A 19207-nucleotide genomic window follows, 5' to 3' on the forward strand; every position below is an offset into this window, starting at 1 on the left:
CCCGCCCTGTCGCGCTTCCCCCGGGTCCCCGCCGGCGACCCGACCGCGTCCTGAGCCCGCCCCTGTCCCGCAGACGGCTCGTGGACCTGGCTGCCCAAGTTGTGCAGTCTGCGGGAGCTGGGCAGGCGGCCGCACAGGCCCTTCGAGGAGGCGGCCGGCAACATGGTGCACGTGAAGCAGAAACTCTACCACAATGGCCACCCGAGCCCGCGGCACCTCTGAGCCGCGCGCAGGACTCGCGGGGCCTTCGGCCAACGCGCCCACGCACACGGGACTGGACGGCCGCCCCGGGCCAGGGCGCCCGCCGGGCGTGTCCAGCGGAAGGTGCTGTCTCCTCTTCTTTTTATAAAAGGGGGTCGGGGCGGGGCAGGCTGCAGGCCTGGGGACAGAACCCCGGCCTCCCGGCCGCATAGGGCGCGGGGACCGGGGCGGCGGGGGGCGCCGGCACCTGTCCGGGCGGCCCGGACCACCCGCTCGCCCCCGTGCACTGCAGTCTCGCTTGCGCCTGGACTGGGACCGCGTCGGTTGCGCACACCCGGCTGCTTCTCGGGCCAGTTCTGGCAGAGGGGAGCGAGGCTGGGGGTGGGTCTTGGCAGGGAAAGGGGCCGGCTCCCGGCCGCGCCCACGTCTGCACACGGGAGCACGTGCATGGGGCGTGTGCGTCCACGGGCCGCGATGGGGGTGGGGGACAGGGGACAGGGGTCTGGGGAGGACCCGGCCTAGCAGCAATAAGGCCCCTGCGCCCCACTGCGGCAAGTGCGGCCAGCCTGCCCAGGGCATCCCAGGTCGGGCGCCTCACTGTGACCCCCACCCCTGCTGGTCAGTAAATTCTCCAGAAAGCTCCAGCCTCTGCCTCTTCTTTCATCTCCGGACCTGAGACCCCCTCAAGCCCCTGCCCATTGAAATCAGCCATGAGATCCACACACTGTGAGGTATCCTTTCAGAGTTTTTATTAGATTCTGGATAAAAAGACCCCCAACTCCAATGGAGGGAGGGCTGCAGATCCTGTGGACTGGGGCAGTGGCCCCCCCCCAGCACTGGATGGTCCTGGCCAGCGGGTCTTGGGCCTCGTTGGCACCCCCACCAGTTGCTGGCAGCTCCTTCTTACCCCCTGGGTGTTATCACAGCCAGATGTGTGCGGGGCCCGGCCCCCTCCCTAGTACAGGGGGGAGCAGCCCGCAGCAGGCAGCGCAGCCCTCACCGGCTGGGTCAGGCCCCTCTGCACGCCCAGCTCCCCCTCAGCCAGGCCCCCTCTACCGCTGGTCACAGATGCAACGGCAGCTGGCCATGGCTTCGCCAGGTGGACACTGTCCCTGGGCATGGGGACAGTGCCTTCTCCCCCACTCAGCCAGGCTCGGACCCTCCCATCTCCCAGTAGTGTCCGGGGAGGGGCAGGGGGTGGCCCCACCACCAAGATGCCACAGCTGCGGCCGGTCACAGGCCGAGGCCTTTAATGCGGTCCTGGCCCTGAATGGAGACATTTAAAACCACTGAGGGGCAGCCGTGTGGGCCTGCCACAGGGGGAAGTGGGCATCCTGGCGTTTCTTCTCGGCGGAGCCCCTGGCCTGCGTGCCGCAGCCGTCTCGGGGCCCGTTCACGCAGCCTGCGTACTTGGGAGCAGGGGCTGGCTACCCTCGCGCCTGGCTCCCTCAGCCTTCAGCCACTGCATCTTCTGCCGGTGCTGCTGGATGGCTTCCTGGACCCGGGCATCCATCATGGGCTCCGTGAGGACGCCATCCTCGGAGGCGTACGCCATGGCCTGGCAGGGAGAGAGGACGGACGTGGGGCACGCGGAGGAGCTGCCTGAGGGGGAAAGGGTCTCCCAGCCTCAGGCTTTCAGAGCCCACCCTGCAGGCCAGGGCCAGACCCCGGGATGAGACAGCCCCACCCACGAGCTCTCCACCGGGTGCCAAGGCCACTACCCTCTACCTGAGGCCCGCGCTCGCTCTCCGGAGGGGCCTGGCCCCACAGCACATGCCTCGCGTCCCTGTGCGTGCCCGTGTGTGCGCCCACACGCGAGCGCAGGCTCACCAGTGAGCCGCCATCCGGCCCTGCCCACAACCCCAGCTGGCACGAGGGCTGCATTCCCACATCACTAAGTTTCTCAGGGACTTTCTAAAAACAGAAAGCCTGAGGCTAGCGGTCAGGAGGCAGCTCCGCACGCCCCCCGCCCTCCGGCAGAGACCAGAGCTGGCTTCAGGGCCAGGGCACGCCGGCCACTGGGGGCAGATCCACTGGGACACCGGGGGTGGGGGCAGGGCCCCTGGGCAGAGAGCTCCCCCGGAGCCCCAGCAATCCCTACTTGGTCAGAGTATCTCACTAGGCCCAAAGCACCCCAGGCTCTGCCTCTCACAGAGCCCCCGCTGCGCCGGGCTCCCTGCCCCAAACCTGGCCGCACGCATGGCGGGAGGCACCAAATCAGATGCTGGTGCTCATCAGATCAGGGCCCTGGGTGGTCCATGTACCTCGGCCACCAGGCAGATCACCTAGGCCAGGCTGCCACCCCTCCCGGATGACTCACTGTCTCACCTGCTTCCTGTCACCCAGCCTGTCACCGTGACAGGAGGCTGCTGTGAGGACGGCCTGTGTCGCCGACCAGGGCCTGAGCCGGTCACCTGTATCTCTCCAGCTACCTGAGGGGCCTTGGCCCATGTCGGGCCCTGTGAGGAAGTCCCTGCCATGTGAGAGGACCAGTCACTGCTCCACAGGCTGGCCCCACCCTGAGGACATGGCCATCCTCAGTGCCCAGTACCTGGCCGTGGAGAGAGAGGGCTGCAAAGGGAGCACACAGGCTCAGGAGAGCGGTGAAGGAGAGGCAGGGGGGGCCCCTGGGGGAGCACACCAGCCCAGGGGCCCGTGTGGGTCAGGCGTGGAAGCAGCTGGAAGCTTTCCCTGATGGGAAGGTAGGGAGTGCAGCAGCCCCTTTCAGGATCCGAGCTGCCCAGCGGGCCGGGCCACCACTGAGGGACGGCTGGACTCGGCGGTGGGCTTCCACGTACCGGCAGAGACGGGGACGCCTGGCGGCCACCACTCCAACCAAACCAACACCCCTGTGACGCTGTGCGACGTTGGGTGCCCCCAGACCAGACACGACCAGAAGGACGCGTCACTGTGGGGCTCTTCTCCCCAAACCCACAATCTGGGTCTAAAAAACATCAGAAGGGCCATCTACACAGCACCTGACCAGCACTCCTCAGAACTGCCAGTGTCCCCAGTAGTAAGGGACACCTGGAGAGCTGTCACGGCCCAGAGGCGCCTGAGGACACGGGGTAACTGAGAAAGATGGGGGAATTCGGATGGGGTCCTGGAAAAGATGAAGTCCGCAGTGGAGTCAACTGTGCCTTGTGAGAGGGGTCCTACCCGCTGGGGGAGGCTCCACGCCTGAAATGACTGAAATGACTGAAAACAGGGATCATCATTTAAAAAAAAAAAAAAAAAAAAAAAGGCAAGTCCTGGACTTGAGTGAATTCTGCCCAGCGCTCACAGAACTGGTCCTTCTCACACCCGCCAGAAACCTGACGGGGAAGGAACGCTTCCTAACTCATTCTGAGGCCAGCGTGACCTCTGACGGTAAAAACAGATAAAAACACCGCAAACTACAGACCAATACCCTCTATGAAGATGGATACAAAATTCTTCAATAAAAAACTCACAAACCAAATTCAGCAGCTCCTGGGGGGGATTTATTGCCGGAACGCAGGGCCGGCCCGACACAGGCGCATCCGGAACAGGACAGACCACGTGACCAGAATAAAGGCCAAAACCCACATGACCACCTCGACTGATGCAGAAGCAACATTTGGCAAACTTCAGCCCCCTTCCTGGGTAAGAGCATTCAATACACTAAAAACAGAACCATCTTCTTAATGGCCTAAAGGTCAAATATGAAAAACCCACAGCAAACACGATCAATGGTGAAAGGCAGAGAGCTCCTCTGGGAGGTCCGAGCGGGACCAGCCCACTCCCCGCTTCCGTCCGGCAGAGCCCCGGCAGGAAAAAAGGGCTCCGGTCCAGCGTGGAGGAGGTAAAATTGTGTTTGAAGGTGAAACAACCTCATGCGTAGTAAACCCCAAAGATCCCCCCCAGAACTCGGTAAAAATAACGCATTCAGGAAGTTTGCAGGATACAAAATTAACACACAAAAGCCACTTGCCTTTCTATGTCATAATGAACAATCTGGAAAGGAAATTAAAATTCCGTTTACAATAACATCAGAAAGAACAAACATGCAGGAAATTAACCAAGAGGGCCAAAGAGTGGTATGCTAAGAACTACAAAACACCACTGAAAGGAAAGAAATTAAAGACACCAAAATTGGGGTGCCTAGGTGGCTCGGGTCATGATCACAGTTTGTGGGTTCGAGCCCTATGTCACGCTTTGTGCTGACAGCTTGGAGCCTGGAGCCTGCTTCAGATTCTGTCTCCCTCTGCCTCTCCACCATTCACACTTTCTCTCTTTCTCAAAAATAAACACTAAAAAAAAGATACCAAAATTAGACAGACATGTCATGCGCCATGACAGTCACATGTCAGTACTACCTACCCAAAATGATCTACGAGTCGCTACAATCCCGATCAGAAATCCCAATGCTGTTTTTGGCAGAATCAAAATCCAACCTAAAATTCATACAGGATCTCAAGGGAGGCCGAAGAGCTGAAACCGTCTTGGGTAAGAGCAGACTTTCAGGCCTTGTGTTTCCTGACTTTACAGTCCACTGCAGGGGCACCCAGGCCACTCCGCTGGTCGCCTCTTGATTGCAGCTCAGGTCATGATCTCACGGGTTCATGGATTTGCGCTCTGCCCTCTCTTGCCCTCTCTCTCCCCTCTCTGCCCCTCCCCTGCTTGCGTGCACTCTTTCTCAAAATAAATAAATACACTTAAACGACAAAGCCATGATAACAAACTCGGTCTGGTCTCAGCACAAGGACAGTCACCTAGACAGATGGAACAGGACAGAGCCCAGGAGAAGCCCTCACACGTGTGGGGAGATGGCTTCCAACAAGGTACCAAGACCATTCGGTGGGGAGAGGACAGTCCCCAACAAATGGCGCTGGGGACCCTGGACGTCCACATGCAAACGGGGCTGGCCTCGAACACCACACACACGACCGAACTCCAAATGAATCAAATACCTACATGTAGAATCTCAAAATACAAAACTACTAGAAGACAGCATGGGGAAGCTTGCAGACACTGGATTTAGTGCTGGTTTCTTGGCCATGACACTGCCAGCGTAGGTGACAAACTGGACTTTGTCAACATTAAAACCTTGTGTGCATCAAAGGACATGACTGACAGTACAAGCGGCAACCCACCGAAGGGGAGGAAATTTCTGTAAATCACACAGCTGATAAAAGGTTAGTATCCAGAACACGAAAACAACTACTAAGACTCCACAAAAAACAACCTGGTTCAAAACTGGGCAAAGGACACGAATAGACACTTCTCCAAGACACATGCCTGGCAGGAAAGCACAAAGGCTCACCACGCAATTCACATGACATCACATGACAAGGACGCCTTTCACATCCACCAAGATGGCTGCCATCCAAACTCGGGAAACACAAGCGCTGGTGGGCGGGACAGGACGGGCACCGGGGAGCAGAGCTGGCGGCCCCGGGAACCGGCGGCCGCTGTGGAAAACGGCACGGCAGCTCCTCACGACCCAGACCCCACCTCGGGGTGTGTGCTTCACGGAGACCCGAGCACAGCGATCACCGCTCCGCCGGGGGGCAGAGCTGAGGCCGTGGCGCTGAGGGAAGTCCGTCCGGCACAAAAGGTCAAATCCTGCGTGACCCCACTCACACGTGGGATCCAGAGCAGTCCCAGGCAGAGAGCGCGGGAGGGTGGGCGCCTCGGACCGGGGAGAGGGGTGGGGCTGGTGTTTAACGGGATGGCATTTCAGCTTGGGAACGTGAAAATGTTCCGGAGACGGACGGTGGGGTGTCTGCACAGCATTGTCAATGTGCTTAATACCGCTGAGCCGTGCACCTAAGAATTCTGGTTATTTTGGTTTAAAAAAAAAAAAAGCAATGAATTCGCAACCCAGTGACTGCAGACCCGCCGACAGACCGTCAGGCAGACACTACAGACGGGGGGCGCTGGGGGAGGGGCTGATTTGGCTAAAGCCACAATCTCAGGGTCATGGGACAGGGCCCTGGGCCGGGCTCTGCACTGCCCGTGGGCTCTGCTGAAGACTTTCCCTCTGCCCCGCTCCCTGCTCTCACTCTTATAAAACAAAAACAAGCAACGTGGGCTTCAGCGAACAAGTCCAATGAGCAGCCTGAGCCCTGGAGGGCACACGCATGGGGGAGGCCAGCTACCCCCCTCCCAAGTCGATGCACACAGCACGCTGGCTCTTTCTCTCTGCACCTCACCCTCCTCTCCCGTAAGCACGACAGGACTGTCACTCATCTTGGGCTGGGCTCACGGGTCAGTGGACGCACCTGGTGGGCTACCAGATCCCCCAGGGAAGGTGCGTGTGGACTTCGGGCATCTGTCTACTCACTGCCTTCTGCAGCTGTCAGGGGTCTGACAGTCCCTGGCTTTCCATCCACCAGCCACGCAGCAGACCTGTCACCTCATTTGGGCAGGTGACACTTGATGTAAAGAGAAGTGAGCTGTGTGGGGTCTTGGAAACACTGAGCATGGATGGCAGTCGGGGACTGAACGCATCTCCATATTCACCGAGTAAACCCCTGACCCCCCGAGCAGCTGTATTTGGAGGCAGGGCCTCTAAGGAGGCTGTAGGGGTGAGGCCCTGATCCTACGGGCCCAGTATCCGCACGCACCAGAGCCGGGCTTCTGCCGCAGGAGGACACAGTGAGCAAAGAAGCGTCTGCAAGGCAGAAAGGGGGCCACCGTCCACCCCGCCATGCTGACGCCCGCATCCGGGAATGCCTGCCTGCAGAGCCTTGACAAATGCAGGTCTGTGTTTAAGCCCCCGGGCGGCGGCACTGTCAGAGCAGTCTAAGCTGACACACGTCCCATGCTCCCCTCTGTCGGCTGGGAGCCACCCTCCTCAGGCCTGCATCCTGAGGGGGGACAGCTGGAGCAGAGCCCCCCGCCCCCCCCCCCCGACCACACGGAGGAGCAGAGTTTACAGCCTGGAGCGGGGCACAGCCCAACTCCTAACACGGACCGCGTGTCCAAGCCGCCAGGTGCAAATCACAGGAGATGTGTTTCATCAACAAAATACACATTCATTTAAAAGCACCATCACAACGGCGCCTGGGGGGCTCAGTCGGTTGGGCGTCCGACTCTGGCTCAGGGCATGATCTCACAGTCCATGGGTTCGAGCCCCGCGTTGGGCTCTGTGCTGACAGCCCAGAGCTTGGAGCCTGCTTCAGATTCTGTGTCTCCCTCTCTCTCTGCCCCTCTCCTGCTCACTCTGTCTCTCTCTCTCAAAGTAAAGACAAAAAAAAATTAAGCGCTGTCCCGTAAATCACACTCTCACACAGCCTCAGGCCTGACGGCAGGTCCCGTGGAGGCAGGGACAGCGGCCAGCCCCGGAGCACCCTCCACCTGATGAGGCTTTTCTCCTCGGGAATCCCCAAGCCGCAGATGCTTTCTGCATGGCGGCAGTCAGGGCTCCTGGGGGCCACTAGCCCCCCTGCGCTGAGCGGGGGCTCGTGGACACTTGGGAGGAGGTGGTGGGCACTGTGAATGACAAGAACCACTCTGGGCTGTGCTCTGGGTCACAGCGCAAGGCTGACGTCCACCTGGTTCTCTACGCTGCCCTTGGGACCTCACAGCGGACTCAACACCCGCAGGCTCGTGCAGAGTGGAGCTGGGAAGGAGACGCCCCGCCCCGATCAGATCAGATTCACACACATCAGCTTCAGCTCCTCTGCCCTGTGATGAGCTCACAGTTGTGGGACCTTCCCCAGGCCCCCGTGGGGCCCCCAACCGCCTGCAGAGTCCCCTGTCCCCCACGTACTAGGCTGGAGACCAGGTCCCAACTCCAGTGGCTCCCGAGCTCGAGCCTGTGGGACCTTGATGCCGACGTGACACCTGGCTCATCTCCAGGGAACGCCAACTGATTTCAGAACCTTATCTGATCTGGACCAGACCACAGGGACAGTGAGGCAGGCCATCATATGTGAAGTGAGGGACGCCTCTCGGAGCCTTCCCTGCGGCGGGGGCAGAAGCAGGCGGTGACTGAAGGCAGGGTGGGCAGGGCAGGGCGTGACATCTGCGCCAAGAGAACCCTCCAAGAGGCACGCCCCGGGGGAGGCAGGGGCCCACACCCGCCACTTCAAGTGACTCACACCCGCAGGCACACATCCCCAGCTCACCTGCCATGCCACCGCAAGCTGGGCGATCTCCCGGCCTGACATGCCCTCCGTCAGGTGCGCAATCTCTGAGCACTTCTTCCCGTAGTCAAACTGAGCCAGCTTCAAGCGCCTGGGAAGGAGCAATTGCCACGTGATGCCCTGGGTGCCACAGGGACCCAGGGCGAGACAGAGGGTCTGGGGCGGCCCCTTGGCTCCTGCATGAGAGGAAGACTGGGTAACTGTCAAGGGCGAGAGCCTGTACTGGGAACCCCTACATCTGCTCTTTCTACCCCGCTGGGCACCTCTCTTCCTTCTGGAGCCTGGGTGGGGGGCCGTGTGGGGGCCGTGCTTGGACACCAGCTGGGGGTCTGGTCAGGATGTGCCAAGTGGAGGGGGCTTGGAGCCTCACACACAGCGCCACCAGCAGGGCTGGGGACAGACTCCACATCCTCCTCAGACCTCCCGCAGAGCCCAGCCCAGCAGCCCAGTGGTCAGCACCTGGTCAGGCGTAGGAAGCGCATGGGAAATCAAAGGGAGAAAAGCCAACACTTCCAGGTTAGAGTGACCTGTCAACTCCTTTCATTCACGCGTGGGCCCCTTCCCAGTCAGGTCTGGCTGCAGACTCATGGGAAAAAAGGCCTCAGGAACTTGGACCACATTCGGTGTTAGGTTAGAATGGACCAGGGCAGGGTGGGAGGTACTGGGGCTGTCTAGGCGCAAAGGAAAAAGGAGGCCCAGATACTGGAATTCAAGGGGGCAGGGGGACAGCAGGGGCAGGCTAAGCCTGTCCTAGAACGGAAGATGGCTCTCACTGCCACCAGTGACAGGAAGGATTCGGGTCAGTGCTGCTGCGATCTGCCTCCCTGGAGCTGGTTACAAACAGACCAGCCTTCGAGTATCTAGAGCACTCTGGACAGAGAGCGGCGAGGGAGAGGTGGCCCGTAGGGACGCGGAGGGCGACTTCTGCAGAGCGGGGCCTTCTGCTGGCGCGCTGGTGAGCGGCCTCAGGCTCCTGGGGGTCAGGGTGAGCAGTGAACCTCGGGAGTCCGCCCCCAGGAGATGGGCGCACCAGCCGCAGCGAGCAGAGCTCAGCCAAGGTCTGGCAGCCGCCATCACGGCCCTGCACTGCACAGGGGGGGCCTGCAGCCCGGATTCCTCAAAGGCCCCACCCACATGGTTACAGGACACCTCACCTAGTGGGAGAGGAGAGAGGGGCTAGTGTGTGAGGATGGGTCAGCGGGGCCGAAACCCGGCAAAGAGCAGAACGGAGGCAGGGGGCCTGCAGGCGGGCATACCGAGCCCCCGGAGAGGCCACAGGGCTTGGACGGCGGCGCTGGGGCCAGGAGCTGGTGGCGTACAGACGGCCCTGCGCGCCCAGGCCATCGGGACACTTACTGCTTTCCTTCTGTGGCTGGCTTCAGAACGTACTTGTCAAAGTACATCCTCACTAGGCGCTCCCGCTCTTCCCGCTGCGGCAGGTCGAAGCGGACCATCTCGTCGATGCGGTCGTTGACGGCCCAGTCAAACTGCTCCGGCTGGTTGCTGGCCAGGACCAGCATGAACCTGAAGCCAGCGCAGACGGCAGGGGCTGAGGGGCTTGCCCCTGGGGCAGGGGGCCTCTCGAATCCACATGGGACTATTTCCTAACAGAATCTGGCAGCCTTTTAACGCAGAAAAACCCAGACCCAGCATTGCCCTCTGCCACCCATCCCTCTAACACATCTCTGACTGACGGGCCAGCCCAATAGGGTGGCCATGTAAGCCGGGCTGTGCGCAGAACAGGGACCCTGGGTTACAACACAGGTCTCTGCCGCCCAACCCGAGCTCCAGGGTTTGGGGTTTAGCTGGCTGAGCAGAAGTGCCAAGTCAGACTTCGTGGCCTTGCAGTTGACCAGCAGGGCTGGGTGCCCCCGTCCCCTGTGGGCACAGATACAAGGGGCCTTGGCAATGGAGAAGAGCAAGATCAGGGCACCTAGTCGTGGGGTGACTGCCCTGACGGCCCATCGTAGGAGGGCAGCCAGAGACACCCAGGGCCGCGACGTGCGGATGAGGACCCGCTGCCCCGGTGCTCCCGAGACCCCAGCGCGTCTTCTCAGAGGGCTCCACAACACCCCTCGGCACCCGCACTGGCCCTTCCCCTTGCCCTGGGCCCGCCCTGCCCCACAGCACCCCCATGAGCCTCAGTTTCCCTCTGTGAAGGGGCCTCGCACCAGCGGGTGGCCCTCACTTGCTGCTGTGCTGCCCTGTCCGGTGCAGGAATGCATTCAGGGTGGCCCTGAGGTCCTCGCTTATCTTCTCCTGCAGAAAAAGTTCCGGCATCAGGCAAAGGCCTCCAGGGGGAAGTTAAGCACAGGCCCCGATCCGTCCCTCCAGGAGCCACAGGAGCCGGGGTCTCCATGCCCCTGAACTTCTAGAAAGACTCTAAAAACGCCACACATTCGACTCCTGCTTTTCAGGCCAAAATTATGAAGAAAGTACAGCTGAGGACGAGGTTTGGGTCAGACTGAGGAGGGACTTGCCACCCCTGACTGCTCACCTATGGCCGGCTGGGCCCAAGAGGCCAAACAGAAGCTTCCAGAATACTCACAGTCGCTCGCTTCCTGAGGAAGGCGTCCGCTTCGTCCACGAAGAGCAGGAGGCTGTGAGCGGAGAAGAATTTACGGCTGCATGAGGATGGGTAAGGGCCGCCTGGCCAGGGCTCGAAGGTGCTACGCACGCAGAAACCAAACCCAAAGCACAGGCTGCTCTCAGCAAGCCCGAAAGGTGCGTGCCGAGTGCCAGCACGGCAGGAAAGTGACCGGATTGTGCCACATATGCTAATTTGGCACTAAATTAAATACCGGTGTCGGCAGCCTCTCATCTTCAGTGTTGGGTTTTCTTTTCTAAATTTTTTTAAACATTTATTTATTTTTGAGAGACAGAAAGAGATAGAGAGACACAGAATCGGAAGCAGGCTCCAGGCTATGAGCTGTCCGCAGAGCCCGATGCAGGTCTTGAACCCATGAGTGGGGAGATCATGACCTGAACTGAAGTCGGACACTCAACTGAATGAGCCCCCCAGGTGCCCCTCTTTCTTCAGTTTTACGGTCAGAGGCTCCTGGGAAGAGCCACCTGCAACATATGCTCGGGGTGAATTTCTCCCTCAGACCCCAGCCCAGAGCGCTGCCCACCACAGAGCCATGCCAGCCTCTTGCACAAGCACAGGGACAGACTACAGGGAAAGACACCCCCACCCCCAGCCATCTGCAGCCCGGTGGTGCCAGGAGCCCAGGCCACGCGAGCCCTTGCACACAGGGCCACCCCCGAAGGTGCCCGGCTCACCCTCGCCGGCTGGTGCTGGCCCAGTCGAACACCTTGTGCACAGCGGTCACGCCGTCCCGCCCCATGGGGGCCACATCCCCACCTGTCATGATGGCGTAGTCCATGCCCGAGTGCAGTGCGAGTTTCTGGGCAAGAAAGGGCAAAGCGTGTCCACTCTCGTCCTCCTCAAAGCCCCCACAGCCCAGTGCCCCCAGGGATGCCCTGCACCTGGAAAGCTGCCCCCGCATGAGGCTCCTGACCCCCACGCCCACCCCCAGGAGCCGCAGCGGTCACCCCACGTGCCCGTGTGGCTGGGCGGCCTCACCTTGGCAAACAGCGTCTTGCCGGTGCCAGGAGGCCCGTACATCAGAATGTTCCTGTAGAGGCTCCGGTTCTTCCTGGTGTTCCTCGTCGCAATGGCAATGTCCCTCACGCGCGCCTCCAGGCCGGGCTGCCAGGGAACAGGGCAGTTTGGGGGCCGCCCTGCAGCTGGTGTGCGCCTCGGGAGCCCCTGGGCTGGCCCCAGGAGGCGGCCTATCTACTTTAGCAAACTCTACTTTAGGAAAGAAAAGCAGCCCAATCCTGCAAGAAGAAAGCTCTGCGGGCAGAGGGCGCCGCCCACCCAGACCCCGTCCCAGACCCGGGGGCAGCACCACTTACACTGAGGACCACGCCCTCCAGCGCGTCCTGGGGCTGGCTGAGGAGGCGCCTGCTGACCTATGGGGAGAGGGAACAGTCAGGGTCATCTGCAGAGTCCACCGCACAGCGGGGGGGGGGGGGCACCCCGGGAGCAGCCAGGCTACTGCACAGAACAGAACTGCCGTGGCACCGCTCCGGCCAGGACGCACAGGACGGGGCCTCGCTTTAGAAGGCTGGCGCGCGGAGCCGAGTGCAGGACTGGGTCAGGCGGCTTACAGGCTCCTTATTGGCCTTTATTTCCAGTTACCCACAGTATGCAGGCACCTGCCACGGAGACCCAGCCACAGCCCGCAGGAGGACATGCAACGGGAGTGACACCAAGGCAGGCAGGAAGCCTGGGTCCCCTTGGGAAAGAAGCAGACTCAGTGCTACTTCCAGCAACTTCTCTCATAGGATGACAGCGTGCAGGAGGCCTAGGATTTCGTAAATGACCCAAAATCTACCTGGGGGAACAGTCACATGGACAGACACATAGAGGCAACTGGTAAACCAGGGTGAGGGTCTCCCCACTGCTGAGGTGGACAGGCCCCCAGTGTTTGGGTAAAGAGGGGAAAAGCAGACGCACGTTCACAGTGTGGCTGAAATGCCAGAAGGAACCGGGCAGGACCCAGCCAGCGAGGAGCAGACCCACAATTACCTGCACGGGGTGCCTCAGGGCCTCAAGCACCGTGATGCGGGACGTCTCCCTCACCAGGGACGGCTTCCCCAGCCGGGCCTCAAGGTACCGTCCAGCGACAGCTGTGGCGTTCTTGGCAGAGTAGACCCCCACGGCCAGCAGTGTGAGCCCCGCCACCTAGAGCAGGGTGGACAGGGAGTGGCGCCCACCGTCTGCGCTGTGCTGCTCGGCAGTCAGCAAGGAGCCTCCTTAGCCTGCCCAGCGCTAGGTGACCGCAAGGGTCACACAGGAGCAGCCCCGAGCCCTAATCCTCAACTACACGAGACTGCAGATATTTCCAGATGGAAAAGATACCAAAAAGCGGATCATGAGCACCCTTTCTCCCAATGCTCCCGGAGAACGCATTCCGGCAGGACTAGGGTGCCTCCAGGCGATGGGAGCCCCAACTGTAAAGAGGCCAAGGGACCCTCAGGCTCAGGGGGACAGACCAAACGTTGTGGTGGGACCACAATCACAGGACACGTGACCGAGTGCTCCAAGAGGCTCCTGGAAATCAAAAGCTCTTCCCTACAAGACCAACAGCTTGGCCACTGCAAGGGCAGGGGAGGCTCTGACACAACATGAATGAGGTTTCAGGAGACCAGAGGGCAACTGCAGTGACAGAAACGATGGCCCGAGGAGCCTGTGATGGGGGGAGGGGGAGCACTGACCCCAAGGTAGCCGGCAGCTCTTGATCCCAGCAACCAACCTTCAATGTCGTCCAGCCTTCGCCAGCAGCCACCCCTCTGCGTGTCTACCCAGCTTGTTTGGAAAGTAAATGCAAGGGGCATTTCCCCACTGGTTCCTTCATGTGCCCGGATGCCCAGCTGTGGAGCCCGCCAGTGGGCAGCCCAGGACTGACTGCCAGCCCACAGGAGTACCCCGGCCACACTGGGACTCTGGATGAGGATGCACATCGGAGACGTAGTCACCAAACACAGATGTTTAGAGCAGTTGAAAAGATCTGGAGAGATCTGAGTGCACGGGACTCAGACCACAGGAGTCAGAATACCATCGATTCACTTTAAAATCCTCCATGGGGCGCCTGGGTGGCTCAGTCGGTTAAGTGTCCAACTTCCACTCAGATCATTATCTTGTGGTTTGTGAGTTCGAGCCCCGAGTTGGGCTCTTTGCTAACAGTATGGAGCCTGCTCGGTATTCTCTTGCCCCCTGTCCCATGCTCTCTCTCAAATAGATTAACCTAAAAAATAAATAAAAAATAAAGGGGCCTGGGCGGTTCAGTCGATTAAGTATCCAACTTCAGCTCAGATCATATCTAATGGTTTGTGGGTTCGAGCCCCGCATTGGGCACTACACTGACAGCTCAGAGCCTAGAGCCGCTTCGGATTCTGTGTCTCCTTTACTTGCTCTCTGCTCCTCCCCCACTCTCTCTCTCTCTCTCAATAATAAACACTAAAGAAAACTTCTTTTATTAAAATATTTTTAGAAACCACAGAAACAAAAACAGCAGCATCATGGCTGGTAGGGAAGCAAACTGCACGGTCCTCGCTCGGGGGCCTCACTGCCGTGCTGGGCCCCATCAAGCTGGCCCCAGGGGCCTCTGGCCAGCAACAGGTGAGGTCGTGCCACCACGGCAGGCCTGGGGTTACGAGGAAGACAGCAGACATGCTGCTAGGTGATGAAAAGCCACCGCGGGTTTCACAAAATCCAGTGGCAGGACCTCGGTTTTTCTCGCCAGTTCGTTAGCCTCCTCGTTTCCTGCGATGCTCACCAACCAATGGCCAAGTCCAGACATAAGCTGGTAAACGAGTTCCCAAGATTTGGAACTAATTTATTTATTTATTTTGAGAGAAGCAGAGACAGCATGAGTGAAGGCAGGATGGAGAGAGAGAGAATCCCAAGCAGACTCTGCACTGTGTGCACAGAGCCTGATGTGAGGCTTGAACTCACGAAACTGTGAGATTACCGGAGTCGAAGAAGAGTCAGACTCTACCCAGATCCCCCTCCAGGACTGAGCCTGCAGCGCAGACCACGCCCTCCATTAACGAAAGGCAAACTTTACTTCAGGGGTAAAAGCATTCCAAGGTTAATCTATAGCCACTAGTTCCATGAAACAACTAAACAACTAACCCATCGGCACGCTGACCGGCCCTGATCCGGTCACTGGCTCGGCACCCACAGCAGGTATTAAGTGCTTCCTGTGCGCCAGCATGGAGAACACGTGAGCACCACAGGGCTCCAAGGTGGAGATGTGCGGGCAAGGAGGGTCCAGGGGGAGGCAAGCATGCAGGTAAGGCCCCGAGTTGGAGCTTAGACACTGCACAGCCAAGCCACACCAGCTCTGCCCTCTAGACTGCGACAGGTGCCCCCACTCAGCTCCGCACTAGGACAAGGCACAGCCCAGACCCCCTGCTGGGTCTCCCTCCCGTGGGAACCCCACTCTGAGCAGTGGTGCTTAAGGGGGGCAAGACAGAGTCCGGAGAAAGCCTCTCGTCTTGGCCAGAACACCAGAGGCTGCAGGCTGGCAGCTCCCTGTGCGAGGCAGGAGTGGTGGGGCAGCCCTGTTGTGAAGCCAGAGGAACTGCCCAGCTCACCCAGCCCCCCAGGGCTACATGCGGCACGATCCAGGGAGCCCGACCACTTTCAGCAGGTTCCAACCCGGTGTTACTCAAGACCTGTCCGGGAAGAGCGCGACAGGAGCCTGTTTGCCCCACGTCCCTGGCCTGAGCTAGAGGACTCCAGGGGCAATTTTAAGGACTGGCGGTCTGACCAGCTTCACGTTTCCTTGACCAGAGAGTGCTGGCCTTCCCCAGACAGTCCAGTCCCTGCTTTCCCCAAGGCATGGCCTGACCTCCCCTGGCCCTCCAGCGTCTCCGGAACAAGGCCAGGACTATGCACACTTGCAGTAAGAGCTCGGGGAGCCAGCACGCCAGGAACGCGAGGGCCCCCAGGCCCTCTCAGTCAGCACGGCTACCCCCTTCCTTAGGGCCTCAGTACTGTGTGAGTGATATCGTGCAGCCCAGGACAGCACGGGGCGTGGTGGCAACGGTCCTACCCAACGCCCCCCGCCCCACGGCACAGGGCACAGGGCTTTCAGACCAAGTGCCTGGAGCCCTACAGCCTTACTGGGTCGGCCTCCACCTGCCACTTGGCTGGGAGCCGTCAGGAGAGCACGGCCTCCGGACCCCGGGGCCGCCACCACATCTCCCGGCGCCCCTGCGGTTTCGGCCAGCCCTGCTCTGGAGGCTGCCAGGTAGATGTTCAGTTTCACTTTCCAGAGGGCGGCGCTCGTGAGGAAAAGGGAAACCGAGGCTCGGCGCCCTTCCGGCATCTCCCAGCCCGCAGGGCGCAGGGCCCACCACCAGCGCCCCCCACACAGAGGCCGCACCGTGCCCGCCCGCCACGCCCCCTACCACTGAGTGCCAGGCTTCTTGCACCACTGGCAAGAGCAGGGCCACGACCCGGCAGAGACCCTGATGTAGGCCACAAGCAGAGAGGCACAGCCGCGGTTATTACCGTGGCTGTCACTTTGTCCCAGTCCGTCACGAAGGCGCGGAACCCTTCACCAAACAGGGTGCCGGCGGTCCTGTAGAGAAAGCAGCAATGTGACCAGGAGAGGACCGATCCGGGCACAAGAGCTGGGAGGGTCGACACGTGGGAGCCCGCCTCCTGCCACCGTGCCCCGAGGGCCTCACCTGATGGACTCCAGAATGGTCTGGCGGTGCTCGGCAGCCTTCAGGCGTATCTGCTCTCGGATGATGTCCGCGTTCTCGCGCTCGGCCTTGGCTCGGGCACGCGCCTCGGCCTCCACCCGCAGCATCTCATTCTTGTGCCGCAGCTCCATCTCCCGTTCCACGGTGGCTGCCCGGGGACACGGCAGGAAAGGGGTGCTCAGCCTGCGGCCCCTAACCCTCCCGGCGAGGCCCAGGCAACCCTTCTCCCGGGAGGGAGGCAAGCCACGTCACACCCTGGGGGATGCCCAGCCCACGAGGCTTCTGCTACAGAGTCCTAAAGAAGTCCTGAGGTTTCAGGAATGTTACTTAGGAATCAAAGTGCTTAAAGGAATGCATATCTTCCCCTACAGCCTGCTTTCCTTCGAGCCAGCCCCAAGGACGCAGCCCTAAAAAGCCCCAAGCAGAACTGGCAACTCTACCTCGCCGCATGGCCTCCTGCTTTTGCACAGACTCCTCCTGCTTCCTTAAGTTCTCCTCGTTGAGAAGTTGCTGCGAAGAAGCCACAGGAGAAAGAAAAGCTTTCAAAATCAGGAGTGAGCCACATCAACCTAAGCGATCAGCTGCCCCAGCCAGCGGGGGCAGCTTGCAGGCTCGGGGCGTCTCCAGGAATGAGGGCCCGGGGCCTGACTCAGGCAGGTCTGAATCTTGGGCACAGCGAGGGGCCTGGCTCAGGGAGCTCCTGCCTCCGGCGTAGCTCGGCCACAGGGCACTCCCGGCCCACTCCCAACTGCCCTCCAAACACTGCCCTTCCCCTGTTAAAAGATGTTAGGCCACATGGGCGCAAACACTTCTAAACCACACTCCCCATAAACTCGTCCCTGGCGGGTCCGCAGTCAGCTCTCACGCAGAAGAACCCCCCCCAGTGCAGCCAGAGCCTGAAGGCCCTGGGCATCCTGTGCACGTGCATCCCCAGGACCCAGCCCTGACCACTGGCCGCCACGGGGAGGCCAGATGGCGGCCCCTCACGCAGGTGCGCGGAGCTCACCTGCTGCCTCAGCTGGTCCTCATAGCGCTGCCGGGCCAGCTTATCCTGGTACTGGGCCCTCTGGGGAAGAAGCGGGCAGCATGAACACGGGGCAGCTGCAGAAGCTGGCAGACGGCCCCAAACCCACGTTGGCTACAGACCTCACTGGGCCCTCGGAGAAGTCACCCACCTCTGCCTGCTCTTTTTTTTTTTTTTTTTTTAATTTTTGAGAGAAAGAGCAACCGTGTAGAAGTGGGGAAAGGGCAGAGAGAGGGAGACACAGAATCTGAAGCAGCTCCAGGCTCTGAGCTGTCAGCACAGAGCCTGATGCGGGGCTCGAACCCACAAACCATGAGACCGTGACCTGAGCCGAAGTCGAACACTCTCACCGACTGAGCCCCCCAGGCACCCTGACCTCCACCTGCTCTTAGTGAGCACCCACACCTGGACACGTGTGCTCCCCGTCACACTCAGTGTGGATGGATTCATGGGCTTTTGCACAAGGTCACCTCAAGGCCTCGATGGGTCAAAGCAGACCCGGACTGAAAGTGGGGACCATGGTGTGCCCGAGAAGCTCCCCACCCTGGTCCCCCGGGCCTGTGCGGCCGAGCCGCCTTACGGCCTGGTGCTGCCGCGTCTCCTCGCTCAGAGTCTTCCTCCGTTCTTCGGCTTGCACGCGGATCTGCTCGCTCTTCAGCTGCTCCACGGCGGCCTCGTATTCCTGAGGAACACCAGCTGCTGCAAGCCAGCGCCTCGGGGCCTCCCACTCAGGGCTCTGAGCTCAGGCCTCAACAACCCTGGAGCCCACAGCGGGCTCCAAAGGGGCTGGGACAGGAGTGGGAAGCGTTTCCGGAAAACACTCCCTGGACCATACCCCCATGCCCTTCAGCTGCCGGCTGCACGGACACCACAGCCCAGGAGAGCCTAGACCCCCAGGCAGCCCAGAGGCGGGAAAACGGACAGGGCTGCATCTCCCGGGATGCCTGCCACTCCCTCCCCAACACTGCTGCCCAGGTGGCTTGTATCAAGTGCTTGCATTTTTTTTAAAGTAATCTCTACACCCAATGTGGAGCTCGAACTCACAACCCCGAGATCAAGAGTCGCGTGCTCTTCTGACTGACCCGCCAGGCACCCCTCACATGCTCACTTTTCGACTATGCTTTACTACGGCCAATGACGAAGAGCATGTGTCTTTGCTCCGCTTCCTACGTGCTCAGCGGAAAGGGCCTGTCAGACGCAGAGAAAGCAGGTAAGACTCTCCCCGGGGGAGACCAGACAGTCCTCACCTGCGACACCAGCCCTTCCGGGTCGTTCTGCTGCAAGAACTCAGGCCACAAACCCGGCACATCTTTGACCTGGCCTCACCTCCCTCTCAATCACAAGCAGTAAGGCAAATCCCAGAAAAGAGATGCCTGCAGCTCCCGCCCTGTGCCCACCGCCCACGGCACACTCTTTCCAGGCCCTCCCTCCACCAGGATGGGACCTGCCTCCCCTGACGCCACACATGCTTCTCACCTTGAGCTTGGACTGTTGCTCCAGCTGCAGCGTCTGCTCCTGCATCTGTGCAAGACTCAGGGCCTCCTTGGCGTGTCCTGTGGGGACCGGGTGAGCAGGGTTA

General features: G+C 60.5%; 2 protein-coding genes across 3 annotated transcripts in view; one reads left to right on the forward strand and one right to left on the reverse strand.

The window, feature by feature from the left end:
• Positions 1 to 845, forward strand: part of TMEM240 (transmembrane protein 240) — a 5888-nt gene extending 5043 nt beyond the window's left edge. The window contains exon 4 of the mRNA XM_029949976.1: positions 74 to 845. Coding sequence (XP_029805836.1) covers positions 74 to 222 — 149 coding nt within the window. The 3' untranslated portion in view covers positions 223 to 845. The remainder of the gene's footprint in view (positions 1 to 73) is intronic.
• An 83-nt stretch (positions 846 to 928) lies between these two features.
• Positions 929 to 19207, reverse strand: part of ATAD3A (ATPase family AAA domain containing 3A) — a 23158-nt gene continuing 4879 nt past the window's right edge. Inside the window, exons 2-16 of one of the 2 annotated variants that reach the window (XM_029949974.1) lie at positions 19105 to 19181; positions 18209 to 18310; positions 17611 to 17670; positions 17045 to 17114; positions 16587 to 16752; positions 16408 to 16477; positions 12913 to 13068; positions 12237 to 12293; positions 11902 to 12027; positions 11598 to 11722; positions 10864 to 10915; positions 10504 to 10574; positions 9672 to 9839; positions 8298 to 8406; positions 929 to 1759 (exon numbers count right to left, since the gene is read on the reverse strand). In XM_029949974.1, the coding sequence (XP_029805834.1) occupies positions 1595 to 1759; positions 8298 to 8406; positions 9672 to 9839; positions 10504 to 10574; positions 10864 to 10915; positions 11598 to 11722; positions 11902 to 12027; positions 12237 to 12293; positions 12913 to 13068; positions 16408 to 16477; positions 16587 to 16752; positions 17045 to 17114; positions 17611 to 17670; positions 18209 to 18310; positions 19105 to 19181 (1574 nt within the window). In that variant the 3' untranslated portion in view covers positions 929 to 1594. Of the gene's footprint in view, positions 1760 to 7361; positions 8133 to 8297; positions 8407 to 9671; positions 9840 to 10503; positions 10575 to 10863; positions 10916 to 11597; positions 11723 to 11901; positions 12028 to 12236; positions 12294 to 12912; positions 13069 to 16407; positions 16478 to 16586; positions 16753 to 17044; positions 17115 to 17610; positions 17671 to 18208; positions 18311 to 19104; positions 19182 to 19207 lie in introns of those variants that run through there. The other variant, XM_029949975.1, reaches the window with a different exon arrangement.

Source organism: Suricata suricatta, chromosome 8, assembly GCF_006229205.1.
Source record: "Suricata suricatta isolate VVHF042 chromosome 8, meerkat_22Aug2017_6uvM2_HiC, whole genome shotgun sequence".
Classification (NCBI taxonomy): Eukaryota; Metazoa; Chordata; class Mammalia; order Carnivora; family Herpestidae; genus Suricata; species Suricata suricatta.